The sequence below is a fragment of the Canis lupus genome, chromosome 1 (assembly GCF_048164855.1).
Source record: "Canis lupus baileyi chromosome 1, mCanLup2.hap1, whole genome shotgun sequence".
Classification (NCBI taxonomy): Eukaryota; Metazoa; Chordata; class Mammalia; order Carnivora; family Canidae; genus Canis; species Canis lupus.
In genome coordinates, this window is record NC_132838.1 from 15,242,618 (window position 1) to 15,258,299 (window position 15,682).

At 43.1% G+C, this 15,682-nt stretch overlaps 1 protein-coding gene across 1 annotated transcript in view; it reads right to left on the reverse strand.

The window, feature by feature from the left end:
* The window catches only part of TNFRSF11A (TNF receptor superfamily member 11a), a 75,532-nt gene that overhangs the window by 32,712 nt on the left and 27,138 nt on the right, over nucleotides 1–15,682 (reverse strand). Inside the window, exons 5-9 of the mRNA XM_072821530.1 lie at nucleotides 12,453–12,546; nucleotides 10,829–10,923; nucleotides 9,183–9,296; nucleotides 4,821–4,873; nucleotides 2,745–3,516 (exon numbers count right to left, since the gene is read on the reverse strand). Of these exons, the coding sequence (XP_072677631.1) occupies nucleotides 2,745–3,516; nucleotides 4,821–4,873; nucleotides 9,183–9,296; nucleotides 10,829–10,923; nucleotides 12,453–12,546 (1,128 nt within the window). The remainder of the gene's footprint in view (nucleotides 1–2,744; nucleotides 3,517–4,820; nucleotides 4,874–9,182; nucleotides 9,297–10,828; nucleotides 10,924–12,452; nucleotides 12,547–15,682) is intronic.

Below are 15,682 nucleotides of genomic sequence, written 5' to 3' on the forward strand. Positions count from 1 at the left end.
CATCGGCCACTACAGACACACATTAGTTGCAAGAAGTGATTCTTTCACGTGAACTAATTTTCTAGACACAGTGAGAATTCTCCAAACTCTAGATGAAAGGATTTGTAACCAAGGTAACCACCATTATGTCATCAGGATAGTAATTTAAGATGTAAATTAAGAAATGGTTATATGATATATAACCAAATATATGTTTTTCCCTTATTGGTCTTTGTTAATAATTCCCCCTTTTTTTAAAGAGTTTATAACATTGCTAAAACAGCTTTATCATTGGGTATTATTTTTTAAAGTTACACTTGTAGAACCGTTTGAAGAAGCATCAAAGGGCTGCTCAGTGCAAAGCAGATACTCCTCCCTACTGAGGAAGTGCCCAATCATGTCATTTTCCCAGAAACCACTTGATTTGATTGTGTGTCTGTGTTTTTTTTTCAAATACCCACAAATAAAAATCTAAAACCCAATTAAAAAAAGCCCACCTCCTTCAAGTCCCGAGAGCACGGTGGCTTTCAGAAGATGAAATAGGATTAGACTCCCTCTGATCTTTCACCCAAGCTCCATCCTCTTTCACACATTTTATAGAACATAAATAATGACAATCTTTAAAAAAAAAAAAAAAAAAAGGCAATAATGAGAAAGTGCTATTTTGACCAGGAACCAGAAGGCCTGTTCACATAGAAGTAATTATGGAGAGAACAGCACAGCCTCAAAAATCAATCTGGCTGCTGCTTCTCCTCAGGCGAGAATGAATTTGGCCCTCGTGCTGGCATCCGTAGGCAGACTCTCCACGGATGTTTTGCATGGCTAAGCACCAGACGAACAGAGAGAAAGCAGTGTAAACTTTCCGCAAATTAACACCATTTAGTTGATGACACACTTTTTTCCCCCCTTTCCTCCATGCCTAGCTGTTTAGTGCTGGAGAAATAAATGATGATGAGAAACAGACGAGGGCACTGTTTTAACTCTTCATAGTAGAGCACAGACCTAGCTTTTGGTTTCATGACACTGAGCAAAATCATCATCATCATCATCTCTTTAAATCTGGCCAATTCTTTTCTTCCAACAGCTGCTGATGATTTTCACACAGTGGCAAACATCACCTTTCTCGCATCACTAACTGAAACACTGTTCTGCCCCTGGCAGTGGCACCAGGACGTGGCCACTGCCATGCTCAGCTTTGGCCTCCCCACTCCCCACAGCCTGAAAAGCTAGTGTTCTGTATGTCTCTATGACCAACAGGAAGAAAATTAACCACTAAAAAAGAAATAGAATCATACAAAGGAACAGCAGAGCCAAACTTTTAGTTATGGAAATTCCTTAAATCTTAACCTTGAGGTCTTCTGAAGGAATAACAAATCAGTTCTTTGAAAATATCTCCCAAATGTATCTCCTCCTTTCAATTTGAGAACTGATGTTATAGAATTTACACATCAGTGAATTTGTATAGTTGCAGCAAAACCACAAAGCTTGGAAGACAGATTAAAGTGCATTGTTCTACCAAATAAGCCAGGAGCCATCATCAACATGAGGCAGGAGAGTCTCTGTGTTTAGGGCAGGATCCAGCTACCCCAGGGTTATAAAATAATTCGAAGACCAGCTGCTAGCACTACTCGCTGTCTAAATAAAGAGGCAGGAAAGAAAAAGAAAATGCATCCCGGGATAAAGGAGGTCCACCAATGGGCTTTTTTTCTTTTTTCTTTTGGGGGTGGAAGGATTCTGTGAAGCCCCTTAAATAGTGCATATCCATATATTCATATTTCTGGAGAGAGTGCCTATAGCTGTCAGAAGATTCTCAAAGAGATCCCTGACCCCCCATGTGGTAAACAGTACCCAGAGCCCTCACCATCAGCGGCAGAGTTCCTTGTAACTACATAATAAAACAGATGGTGCTTTACCCCTGTGGGGGGAAAAAGTTATAATATTATAATTGGTGGGCTATTCATGCTCAAGCAGTGGTGCAGCGATAAATCTCTATAATGATTTTAAATTGTAAAATGATCCTCCTGGTTCTGTAAATATATTATCTGCAGTGGTTGTAAAAGGGGCTTCTCAAATAAAGTATTAAAGGATGGTTTTACTGCATCATTAATTTAGTAAAGAACCAACAAGCTACTTTGAATAAATATTAATTAATTAATTAAAGATTAAAACAGAGCTTCCTCAGGGGAGATCTAAGGCATAGGTTGCTTGAAAAACAAAAACAAAGCCCAGAATTCTGAGGGTATGCCTCAACTTCAGCCAGCCCTGAGGTGGCTGTTGACATTGCCTGCAGGGGGTCCATGGTGGGCCTGGGGCATGTGGAAGTGAAGAGACAGCCCCAGGGCTGGAGGACAAAACCTCATGGCAGTGGGCAAGACCCACAAACTCAACATGTCGATTGCATCAAAACCCACCGTGCAGGGACGCCTGGGTGGCTCAGCGGTTGAGCATCTGCCTTTGGCTCAGAGCGTGATCCCAGGGTTCTGGGATCAAGTCCCACAGTGGCCTTCCTGCACGGAGCCTGCTTCTCCCTCTGCGTATGCCTCTGCCTCTCTCTGTGTGTCTCTCATGAATAAATAAATAAAATCTTAAAAAAAAAAAAAAAAACAACCACCCTGCAAAGAGGCCTAGCAGGAGAAAAGATTCAAGTGGAATCTTCCCCACGTTAGCATCCTTCTTCCCAAAATGGTCTGTGACACTTGCCTTCCAACACTGCACAAAGAACAGGCCTTTTGGCTTGGAGGTGAGAGACCAGGAAAATCACTTACCAGATGCAGGTGGCTGGTCCCCAGAGGCACTTGCAGACCCAGGGCCTCCCCTCATGGAGCCGGGAAGCCTGACGTCAGCCCCGTCCAGGGGCTGGCCGGCCCCATCTGCTGCACCCTCGGGCGGAAGGCCCATGCCGTAGGCGCACTGGGGCAGAGGTCCACTTTTCGGGGAAGCCACGAGGGGTTCCCGGCCCCCCCCGGGAGGCTTTCCGCAGTTTGCACAGCCATCCGCCGAGCTGAAGCTGCAGCTGGCTGCCCAGTGGGGGCAGTGGCCACCCTCCACTTCTTTTTGCAAGTACTTTTCGGAGGCTATGGGGATCCAATCAGTCCTGCACGGCGGCTCCACCAAGTTGCCGCTTTCAGAATCTCCCAGGCTCTCTGTCCCAGTGAAGCACTGGCTCAACCTGTCATTCTCCCCCACCTCCAGGGGCTCGGGGAAAGGGGGTGTGGATTTGCTTCCAGGCTGAGTGAGGAACAGGGAAGAGTCTGGGGTCTGGGAGGACCTGTCCACGTATTCGTCCTCCGTGGGAATCTGCCTGCAGGAGTCCCCCTCCACCTGGCTGACCAAGGTGAGCATTCCGGCATCTTCTCCCCCTGTACTGGGGCCGCCGCCTGCACACGCGCCCCCACAGCCACCACCACTGTCTGGGCAGCACATATCTTCAGAAAACATCTTCTCTTCCAGAGTCAGCAGTAAGACACCATCACAAATTTCACGCTGACTAGAGGCTTCCATGTGAGCGCTGCTAAAATTGTTGCCTGAGGACTCCTGCTGATTTAAATTCAGAAGGCAGAAGTATTAATACCCAGAGATATTAGAACATGTTTCTGCGAACCATGGCTGAAAATGGTTTAGAATAATTATTTCCACCATAACAAGTACAGATGGAACACTCATTATGGCACTTTGTTTGTGTTATTTAAGATTATAGAGTAGGGGAGAACCCAAAATGGAATATGGAAACAAATGAATCAAACTGCATTTCAAACGAATAGCATGTTCACACTGAAGCAAGGCGAAGAGCTAACTCCAATAACTTTAGAACACAGTATTTTGTCCATATACATTCAATATAAATTAAAAAAAATAAACTACAAACGAATAAGGAACTCCAGTTTGTAGCTTTGGGTTTGTTTTTTTTTTTTTTTTTCTGTAGTATGGTTTGGTAATTCTGAAACTAATTTCTGTGTCTACTGGCAGTGAGCAAATGAGTAAATATACTGAGAATAACAGGAACCAGGCTTTATCCTGTTGGAGAAGGGAAGATTCAAATCCAGGTAAGAAAAAACAAAGGAATCCTGTGGGGTGTGGGGACTGGAATTGGAAGAATCAGGAGGAACTCTGAGTTTAAAATGTTTATTCTTTATACCTAAGACAATAGCCCTAGGGGACATAATGGGATAATCAAGGAAATTTTTAAGACTGCATGCTGATCAGATAAGAGTCTACTAAGTCTACTTAGTCCACTACTAAATTTCTCAATTTTGATAAATGTACTATGGTCATATAAGAGAATATGCTTGTTCTTGAGAAATTCACACCAAAGTATTTAAGGGTATAGGAGCGTGACGTCTGTCACATTCACTCTAAAATGGTTGGAGAATAAAAACACACAGATACAGAGAGCAGGTGATAATACAATGTGAGAAAGTGTAAGCAGTTGGTGGGGCTGAGTTTAGGGTGTGTGGGGAGTTTTTTGTACTATTCTCACTGCTTTTCTATAATTTTGATTAGATCGAAATTAAAAGTTACCAAAATAACTACAGAGTAGAGGGAAATGGCAGCTCCTTCCTCCTTGGAAGCTATCCTAGACAATCAAGATTGGCGCTAGAACAACATAAATAATGTATGTACACAGAGATGATGAGTGGAAGGAAATGCGAAGAAAAGAGCATTTAGGAGGGGCACCCACTTGGGCTTTGGGTTTTTCTGTGGAGATCAGTCCTGGGATTCAGGGTTCCATCCCTCAAGGAACCATCCCATTCACAGTGGGGCTCAGTATTTGATTATTCACAGCCATAGCAGCCGAAGGAGTAAAAGGATGTGAAGGAGGCACTTAAGACTTTTAAACTTACCTTATTTACACTTAGGCGGCCGCAAGCCTCATTGACCCAGTGCCACAAATTAGCTAGAAAAACAGAGTAAGGAGAAGAACTTCATTTTATTTCCTCTAATTCAGTATCATCATCGATCACTATGTCAGCTCAGTGTTTCTTTAAACACAGGCCTCTGCGAGTCTTTGGGTGAGAGCTCCTGAGAGTGAAAACATTTAAAAGAAAACCAACCCATTCGAAGACACCTCCTCCCCCAAACAGAACTTTCTGATGTAAAGCAAAGTATCATCCGCTAATGTTCCACTGAATGAATTCCTCCGGGCACACTCAGAGCTGCTGTTAGGACGGGAGGCATTCTCATTCCCTTTGCCACTTTTTCTGTGGCCATGAGGGACAGGGCTAGGCAGTGCATGGGAAGCATGAAGACACAGGCCTAGGGCATTGCTTTTGCAGTCAATTAGCTCACACGGATGCATGATAAAGAAAAAGTACATGCCAGGAGGCTGTCTGACCCCACTGAGTCCCAGTGGGCCGCACATGCTTTTCTACTATATCCTGTTGCTTCTCGGGAGAACGAGTATGTTCTGTGGCATAAATAAAAATGCATCTCCACTAACTTTTAAAAACAGAAATGCTGAGGGGCACCTGGATGGCTCACTTGGTTGTGATCAAGTCATGATCTCAGGGTTCCAGTGATGAGCCCCTCCTCAGGCTCCCTGTTCAGGAGGAGCCTGCTTTTCCCTCTCCTTCTTCCCTTCCTCCCCACTCAAACTGTCTCTCAAATAAATAAAATCTTTTTTTTTAATAAAAAAAAAAGCAAAAACAAAAGTGACAAAACTTTTAAAAAGTCAAATCTAGGGCACCTGGGTGGCTCAGTCAGTCAAGCCTCTGCCTTCAGCTCAGGTCATGATCCTGGGGGTCCTGGGATGGGGCCCTACATCAGGCTCCCTGCTTAGTGGGGAGTCTGCTTCTCCCTGTCATTCTCCCTCTATGCTTTCCCTCCCCCCCCCCACTTCTCTCTCTCTCTTTCTGTCTCTCAAATAAATAAATAAAATCTTAAAAAAAAATCTACGCACTGAAAAAAATAGATGAATTTATGTTCTACAAAGATAAATTTTTACTCCACCTCCACTATTTGATGCTGAATTCACTAGAAACACTGAAGCGGAGGCTGTCCATTCTCCAGGAGAAGATAATCAGGTCATGATAACAGCTAATGATCCCTATCACACGACCTTGCCAAGTGGTTCATTTCACTTCTCTGAGTCTCGGTTTCGTCATCATGACACGGGAGAAATAACAGCGCCTGCCTCATGGTGCCGTTGTGATTTTGTGAGTACATGTAAAACGCATAAGCAGAGCTAGCATAGAATAAATACTCAATATATGTCAGTTATTGCTATCATCATTATTATTCTTGCTTCCTCTCTATAGTTTTGAAACTACATAAAGTTACCCCCAAATAAAAGGAAGCTTGTAGCTCTTCCCTTGTAGGGACCAGTACTAGATAATCACAAATGGCTAAAAAATGCTACTTGTGGGACGCCTGGGTGGCTCAGCTGTTGAGCATCTGCCTTTGGCTCAGGCTGTGATCCCAGGTCTGGGGATCGAGTCCTGCATCAGGCTTCCTGCATGGAGCCTGCTTCTCCCTCTGCCTGTGTCTCTGCCTCTCTCTCTCTCTGTTTCTCATGAATAAATACAAATCTTTAAAAATAAAAAAAATTAAAAAATGTTACTTGTACACGAGGAGATATTCATAATTACTAAGATCATCTCTCTTTTGGATGTAAAAGCCCTCCTAACTGGTGTGTCTGCATCCACTCTACTGCACCCCCAAATCTGTCTTCTATCCTACAACCAGATGGCTAGTTTTACTTCTCTTTGGGAAGGACAAGGAACAAACTCCTTCAGCAAGCCTGCAGGGCTGCATCATCTGGCCATGCTTCCCTCTCCGTTTTGTCTCACGCTGGCTCTGACTTTGCTCCAGCTGCAGGAACCTTAGCTAACTCCACCTGGCAGCTCCTTCTCTCCTCGGGGAGGCCCCTGCTGGCCCCGAGGCCAGACAACCCCCGTCCTCTGCTCACCTGGAGCTCTGTAAGTTCCCTCTCAGCACTCAGCCTCATTCTACAGCTTGCCCAACAAAGGGCCTGCACTGTGCTGTGCAGTAAGGAGCCCCAAGGGCCACCTGTCCCCCAACCCCTGGGGGGGGGGTGTCAAGAAACCTGTGCAGTATGAATGGATGAAGAGAGGCTTAACAGGCCTACATTCTGATTTAGTAAGTAGTAGGTCCATTGTCCTCATTGATTAAATATGGCAGGAAGAGATTATTGCAGAGACAAAAAAAAAAAAAATCAGAAATCTGTTTTTCTCACATAAACATGGCTCCATGAGTGACCCTCATTGACTGAACATGCAGTGTATTCAAATGCCTAGCTACCAGGTTGCTAGGGAAGTGGAGCAGCATTAAATAAAAATATTCAAGGGGCACCTGGGTGGCTCAGGGGTTGAGCATCTGCCTTTGGCTCAGGGCGTGATCCTGGAGTCCTGGGATCGAGTCCCACATCAGGCTCCCTGCAAGGAGCCTGCTTCTCCCTCTGCCTGTGTCTCTGCCTCTTTTTCTCTCTGTCTCTCATCAATAAATAAATAAAATCTTTAAAAAAAATTTTTTTTAATTTTTATTTATTTATGATAGTCACAGAGAGAGAGAGAGAGAGAGAGAGAGAGGCAGAGACATAGGCAGAGGGAGAAGCAGGCTCCATGCACCGGGAGCCCGATGCGGGATTTGATCCCGCGTCTCCAGGATCACGCCCTGGGCCAAAGGCAGGCGCTAAACCGCTGAGCCACCCAGGGATCCCAATAAATAAAATCTTAAAAAAAAAAAAAAAATTCAGGGGCAGCCCAGGTGGCTCAGCGGGTTAGCGCAGCCTTCAGCCCAGGGGCCTGATCCTGGAGACCTGGGATTGAGTCCCACATTGGGCTCCCTGCATGGAGCCTGCTTCTCCCTCTGCCTGTGTCTCTGTCTCTTTGCCCCTCTTTCTCTCTCATGAATAAATAAATAAAATCTAAAAAAAAAAAAATTCAATAATGAGTAGACTAAAAAAAAGTCATCTGGGTAGCCCCGGTGACACAGTGGTTAAGCGCCGCCTGCAGCCCGGGGTGTGATCCTGGAGGCCCAGGATGCAGTCCCCCGTTGGTCTCCCTGCATGGAACCTGCTTCTGTCTCTGCCTCTCTCTCTCTCTCTGAATAATAATAATAATAAATGTTTTTTTAAAAAGTCATCTAACACTGTTCTCTGAACACAGGCATCTTCAAACACTATCTTCCTTCTTTAAAAACTTTCGATGGCTGAGCGTTACATTAAGTAACATGACATTAATGGAAAGAGCAAGATAGGTAAGGTTTCAGGAAGTCTGTGCATGTGACACAGGAGAACTGATAAGTCACAGCAAAGCAGAGGTGGATGTGATAAACACCTGAGCAACCAAAAAGGAAAAAAGGATAGTGAGACAACAGTGCTCCTAGAGAAGGAGATCTACCCACAAAAACATGAAGAAATCTCTTGAAGAATCCTTTCTGAAAAATGACATTCTTGGGCACCTGGGTGGCTCAGTCGGTTAAGCATCTGCCCTTGGCTCAGGTCATGATCTCAGGGTCCCAGGATCAAGCCCCAAGTCAGGCTCCCTGCTCCATGGGGAGCCTGCTTCTCATTCTCCCTTTGCCACTACCCTCGTGCTTGTGTGCTCATTCTCTTCTCTCTCTGTCAAATAAATAAATAAAATCCTTTAACAAGAAATGACACTATTTTAACTTTGTAAATGTCAAATATGCAATGATGTTAAAAGGCACTATGGGACAATTGTTTGTGAAGAAATTGTTCCCAAGAAACAAGGTTAACACCAGACTATTCATTCTAAGAATGAGCACCTACATTTTACTGAATATGAGGTAGCTGATTTTCACAATTTTATATTCATATCTCAAGGTAAGATCCCAGTCAACACTTTCCACCTGCCATTTACCTGAACATTTGTCTCTATGTTAAGTGGGTACATAAAAAATGTTGGTAATTCTTGGATAAAGGCAACTGACATGAACATACAACTTACAGGTCATCAGTTTCCTGAACCTGGCAGATTTTGTTGGCTTACACATCAACAGGCACCATGGGTTTTTGTTTATTTTTTTGGCCAGAGGACAATAGAAAAAATGAGGTATAGAGGGTATTTCTCCTTAGTGTAAGTAACTGCAACCGAGTCAAGGCACTTACTGTGGGCGGATCATCAGAGGCTGTCACAGGCAATATGTGTCTTCCAAAGCGTATACCTAGAAATGCATCTCCTTTCTTTAAGATTAATTTTCAAAAACCAGCATAGACACAGTACCTGTTAGTGCTTTTCCTTTTTTCCTATAATAAACACCAAAGATGACAGCAGCAACTAATGCCACGGATATGAAGAGAAGCAGAATAATTAAACTGGGCAAGTAAATCTGGGGTTCTGTATTGGAAGAAAAGGAGAAAGGAGGAAAAGGTGTTAAAGATAATTTAATTCTCAGATTATTTTCATTTTTATTTAAAAACAAAACCCTTTGAATCAAAGCCCAGAATCAAAGATGTTGGTCTGGCATTGGCGAAGAAGGATGGTCCCTGACTCTGACCACAGGTGTGCAGAGGGTGCAACCCCCTCTGAAAGAGTGACACCAACACTGCAGCCAACCCCACGCCTGGCATCACTCTGCAGGAAGCCAGCTCACGACCATCTTTAAAAGTAGGTACTTGGGGTGCCTAAATGTCTTAACCTGAGTCGGTTAAGCATCTGACTTCAGCTCAGGTCATGATCTTGGGGTCCTGGGATCAAGCCCCACGATGGGCTCCCTGCTCAGTGTGGCATCTGCTTCTCCCTCTCCCCTTGCCCCTCCCTCTGCTCATGCTCTCTCTCTAAAATAATTAGATTAAATCTTTAATGAATAAATAAATAAAAGTGGCTACTTTAGCACAACTCTAATTACCTTGACCACACCAGCCAGTTCCACCTTTGCCCACCTACAGAACACGTCAATCTCTGCAGCTGAATGGCCTCTGAGGCCAAAGGAAGCCCCTTCCCATATCTCTTTCCAAAGAACAGCATGGCACCAGGGCTCTGCTGGTCATGAGAACAGCACTACAGCCATCCTGCAAAGTGTTTCAGTATTTCATCTACAGCACAACGTGGACTTGGCCATGTCTCGCATTTCCCCTTGATCACTTCCCTGCTAGATCCTTTATATTATGAACTCTTGGTTAACCAGCCCTGGTTTCTGGGAGTCTTGCCTCTCCTCCCCTCTCTTGTTTAAAGTAACTTTTTATTCCCTCAGTTTTTTTCAATGTTATCTTTAAAATGGTCTTTTTTGAATGTTACTCTGTGTTAACTCCATATCGAGAACGCTTAGATATCCTCCTGTTTCCCAAAATATAAAATCTTACCCCTGATTTTCTCAGTTCATTAACCCCATTAACCTGTGGCCTGGGTTCTTCCTGCTGCGCTTGGCGTTTCCATCTTTGGACCTACTCTGCACCATCTCACACCTCGGGTAACACCAGCATCCACCATTAACTGTCAACTTTGTCAGGCTTCAAAACTCTACTGAAGATTACTTGATCTACAAAATATGCCATATATAACGATGGCTATATTCTAACTCTGGTTAGTGACCAAGATCTCCCGCAGATACCCCTACTGTGACCTTCCACAATCCTGCCATATTTGGGCATTTTAATTCATGAAATTTGTAGCTCAGTTTCTGTTCTTTCTTTCTTTCTTTTGTATGTATGAATACTTTATTGTTATCCATTTCAGAGTAGGAAATTTTCAAATAAACAACATACCTGGAGTTAAAATACCTGGAGTTAAAAGTGAAAGGTGACCACGGATATGATAGGATGAAGAGGGAGAAATAAATCCCTTGAGACACGACATGTAATTTGGGAGAAATCTAGAGTTGCTGACTAGACTGAGCACATCTACAACCAACCTGTTCTGTTTAAACATACCTTTTGGTGGCTTTGTAGATGGCAGAGAAGAACTACAAACCACATCTGATTTATCAGTCCCATGACGTACTTCCTTCTCTCCAAGAATGCTACAGCTGTGGAGGTAAAGGTAGTTAAGCGCTTTTGCTTTTATATTCTTGTTTAAAAACAAAACACGCACTACAAAAGGCTCTACTTCACTAGATTTCTAGCTCCTTCAGGAGAACTGAGAGGTCCTCCTGCACATCTGAATCCCCAGTGTCTGTCCACACGTCGGAAGCCTGGACAAATAAATAAGCAAAAATAACCACTACCAGTATTCTCTAAGAACCACTCTAACACTATGGTCCAAAAGAGAGCACATTGGTGCCTTCAGTAAAGAAGATTCCAAATGCTTTAATTGCCTTGGCTGAGTGATAAACTTTTGATGAATGCTCTTTTGACATTGAAAACACACACAAAAAAATCTTTTCAATGTAAAACTTGGATAAGTGGATCAGAAAATAAATATCTAATGAGACTTAATATATTGAGGAACACCCGGGTGGCTGCTTGGTTAAGTGTCCAACTCTTGATATCAGCTCATGTCATGAGCTCAGGGTCATGAGATCGAGTCCTGCATCAAGCTCCATACTCAGCAGGGAGTCTTCTTGAAGATTCTCCTTCCTTCTCCCTTGCCCCTCCCCTACTCTCTCTCTCTTAAATAAATAAATAAATCTTTAAAAAATATATTGGGAATATACTAGTATTTAACATAGGCATGTAATGGAAGGACCCAAAAATTCCATTATATATATATCAATATTAATAATAATGTATATTATATATATAATTATATACACTATATATACATATAATTCTACTATACATACTATATACATACACACTATACATGTATATACATATACATATAATTCTACTATATAAACAGACATTGTATATATACACATATAATTCTACTACACACACGTATATTGACATTAAGTATGAAACCCAGGATATATATGAAATGATTCAGTGCAGAGTTATTTATTAGTGCAGCAGACTGGAAACTACCTAAATGACTACCAATAGGGAATTTATTAAATTAAACTATGGTACATCTCTACGATGAAATACCAAGCTGCAAAAGGCCACAAAGACCTAAGTGAACACGTATGGAATGAGCTTCCTTTAGCACTCATTATGTTATAAAACCCAAGGTGTTTAGAGTATGCAAACATTTATATAAACAGGAGGCATCTACACACACACACACACACACACACCCCCCCACACACACACATCTCGGGACGAGCCAGTGGTGTGGGGAAGCTGGGAAGCATGGGAGTGGTGAGTGAACGATAATAAACATTGTAAATCATTTTCAAATAACTAAGGTTGGAAGAAGGAAAAGAGAAGCTGCCACTGTAAGTCAAAGGTTCGGTCCAATTGAATCTGAAAAGCAACAGAGTGGCTGTCACACATCAAAGCTGAAGATCAGTCGTGCTGATTTCTTTTCCCCACGCTGCACGGATAGAAAATGGGTTTGAGAAAAAGCCTCGCCAAACTGAATCAGTCTGTTTTCAACCTAGACGAGATGGCCCGGGCTGAGTTTAAAATCAACAAACTCTTACTTTTTTTTTTTTTTTACCAAGTCACTTACTTGGTCCAGGGTTTGCATTTCTCAGTGGAAGAAAAGACATCGGAGAAGTAGCCTAGGAGGCAGGGCTTGCATACCGTGTCCTTGTTGAGCTGCACTGTCGAAAAAACAAACGGACAAGAGAACAACCAGAGCAAAAGGGGACACTTAGAGATCGGCCAGGATGATGTTCAGAGGACCAGAGATCAGGAACCGCCCGCTGAGCCTCCGGCCTCCCCAAACCACCCTCATGGCCTGATGTCGATTGCCCTAGGGCCTCGTGGATTCAGGGGATCCCCAGTCCCAGCAGGAGGTCACAGACCAAGGCAACAGGCTCCTCATTAAGCCACTAACGTCAGCATCCAACTTAGGTACCGATTCTGGGCTGTTCTGAGTCACTGTCCTGGTCACGGATACTGTTTTCCAGCCGGGGAGCCTGCTATCTCCCTAGTTTCAACAGGCACCTGTCTACTCTCTCCTTTCAGCCTTTTTTGGGTTTATATAGTCTTTGTCTACAGAGAATGACAGCCCTTTTCCTGTGTTTAAGGAAAATTTCCTATCCTGATTCCTTCTGACCAGATACAGCTTACCAGTCCAAACACAAGAGTGACTGCCACAAACTTTTCTCAAACAAAAACAACCTTCCTCCCCCACCCCACCTCCCAAAAAAACCCTATAGGCCTCTCTCTTTTAAACCAAGAGTTAGCAGCAAATGTTTTCTATAAAGGGCCATAGGGTAAATATCTTGGGCTTTGCAGGCCCCTCTGAACTCTGCTGTAATTACTTGTAGTATGAAAGCATCATAGATAATATATAAGCAAACAGATGTGGCTGTGTTTCTAATAAAACTCTATCTACAGAAATACAAGTGGTGGGATGGCTTTTGAACCCCTGCCTTAAGCCACAGCAGTGAAAGCAGGAATTGGTCCTGGTTGGGAAGCTTTCTTCAGCTCTCACATTCCTCATCAGCTACATTATCAAAATCGGACCTGTCTCCAACTTCCTACATCTAGTAGCCTCCCTGCAATGGACACAGGAGGACCCTTTGGTAATTCCAATAAAGAAGAACATTGGCTTCCGTGTGGTATCACAATCGGGCAATTGACTAGTGCCAAAACCACAATTTACTCTTGAAATTAGTAGCACTTCTGTGATTTATTTTCAAAAATAAAACACTAAAATAAGGAATTAGATTTTCTTTGCCCAAAGTCAAATGGGAAGTACATTCTTGATTTCTGCAATTGCCTCAATAAGCACGGTACCCCCCTCCTCAATCTACTAATCTGACTCACTTTGTAACAATATTAACAAAAACCCAGTTAACATCTAGTTGTCACATTAATCCAAACAGCTTTTAAAATATTAACACACTCTTAAAAGAGTAACCCTTAAAAACGAAGCTTTAAGGGCATTAAATCCATGTACTTGACTCCCACATCTACTCTTTGAAACACTGACCTGCCAGGGGCATCTTGCATGTTCTCCTTTCTCTTTTCCCCTCACACAATCACACTTTCCCCACTTCACAAAAGAAGGCATGCTGCTTACCCACTCCAAATCCTGCTTTGCCAAAAGCTACCATAAGTCGAAATACTGGCATCAGAAAACTCAAGTGTTCAGAGCACCTCCATACTGAAAGCCTCGGGGCCTTGTCTTAGAATTGAATTTATAAGGGAGTTGGCTGTCATAGGGAGATTTATTTTAATAATTAAAAAAATCAAGGGGCGCCTGGGTGGCTGTCGGTTAAGCATCCATCTGACTCTTGATTTTGGCTCAAGTCATGATCTCAAGGCCATGAGATTGAGCCCGGAGCCAGGCTCCACCATGGGGTGTGGAACCTGCTTCAGATTCTCTCTCTCCTTCTCCCTCTGTTCCTCCCCTGCTCTCTCTCTTTCTTTAAAAAAAAAAAAAAAAAAAAAAAATTAAGTTGAACTTTTTCCAAGAGAAAGCTCATCTGGTTTAGTTGATACATTTGGTAATAGGGGCTGACTGCACCAGTGAGACTCTGATGGACATCTTCTTCTGTATGAATTGAAAAACAGACTATCTTAACTCTCCTAAGCCTGTCCAAGTCTCCCGGGTTAAAACAGGGGATGCCTCTAAGTGAAAGACTAACAGGTATGAGTCATCAGTTTGTTACATCTTGAAAAAACTGCTGGGGGATACTTTCTAGAAGTCAGAAAAGTAAATGACTTTAAGAAATACTTTTTTGACAAAAAGATACCTATTTCTTTACTTTTAACAAAACTGAGAACACAACTGAGTTCTTAACAGAGAGATCATTAAAAACAGCTTTTGATCCCCATCACTATGTGGCCTGCACATGGGACTCAGAAAGTGTTGAAAGAACTGACACTCCTCTGCCAGAAGCCTTCCTTACCCTTTAGTTATTTATGTACACAAGTTTCTCAGCACTTAGTGGAAGCGGAATTAATGTTGAAATCTGTTACATTTTAGCAACAGATAATATTCGACCATGAATATATGAATCAGAAAAGAAACTCCCCCATTATTAAGTACCTAAAGCTTTTACAATTATATTATAGCAAAATATATTACTTTTTGACAATCGTGTAATAACTGTAATAACAACTTAGCCCAGGAGTGTTTTTAACTCTTTGAACCTTGAGTCACAGGAAATTTTTTAAAATTACGATCTCAAATCGGTACATATTTTTGATGTGAAAGTGCATGGAGAGGTGATTAGTCAAAGCCCTCCAAGCATAAAAACGCATTAGGATAAAATTCTATGGGGCAGGTGAAATGGATACAAATCAAAGGAAGGACAAGAACTGTATAAATCTTCCAACAGTGAAGGATCATGAGTGCATTTTTAAAAGGATGATGGTGTTTATCAAATTGCTCTGCTGTTTAGGTGCCACTGAATTCCATTTTTAAAAGTGTTACTGCTGTTATAATTCCTTGGAAACGAATTCCTTAGCAACTCTTTAACTTGGCAATAAAAAACATTAGCTGCCAACCTAAGTCTGCCAGGGGCGCATGGTTCTTCAAAATTCTTCCAAGGGGGTGAGCCAGCCTTAAAAACAAAAAAAGTCTGAGGCCCCCTGCATTACCCGGGCCTGCCTAAGGGGGTGGGGGGGGACCCCAAGGTTCCCCAGACGGAGGAGCCTTCAGGGCAGCGCGTGGGCCGCGCCCACACTCCCCGGGAAGAGCTCGCAGCGGGGCCCTGCTCCCCGGGCGTGGGGCCGGTCGCCTCCCAGAGCCTGCTCGGCCCGCGAGAGCCGCGGGCGCCA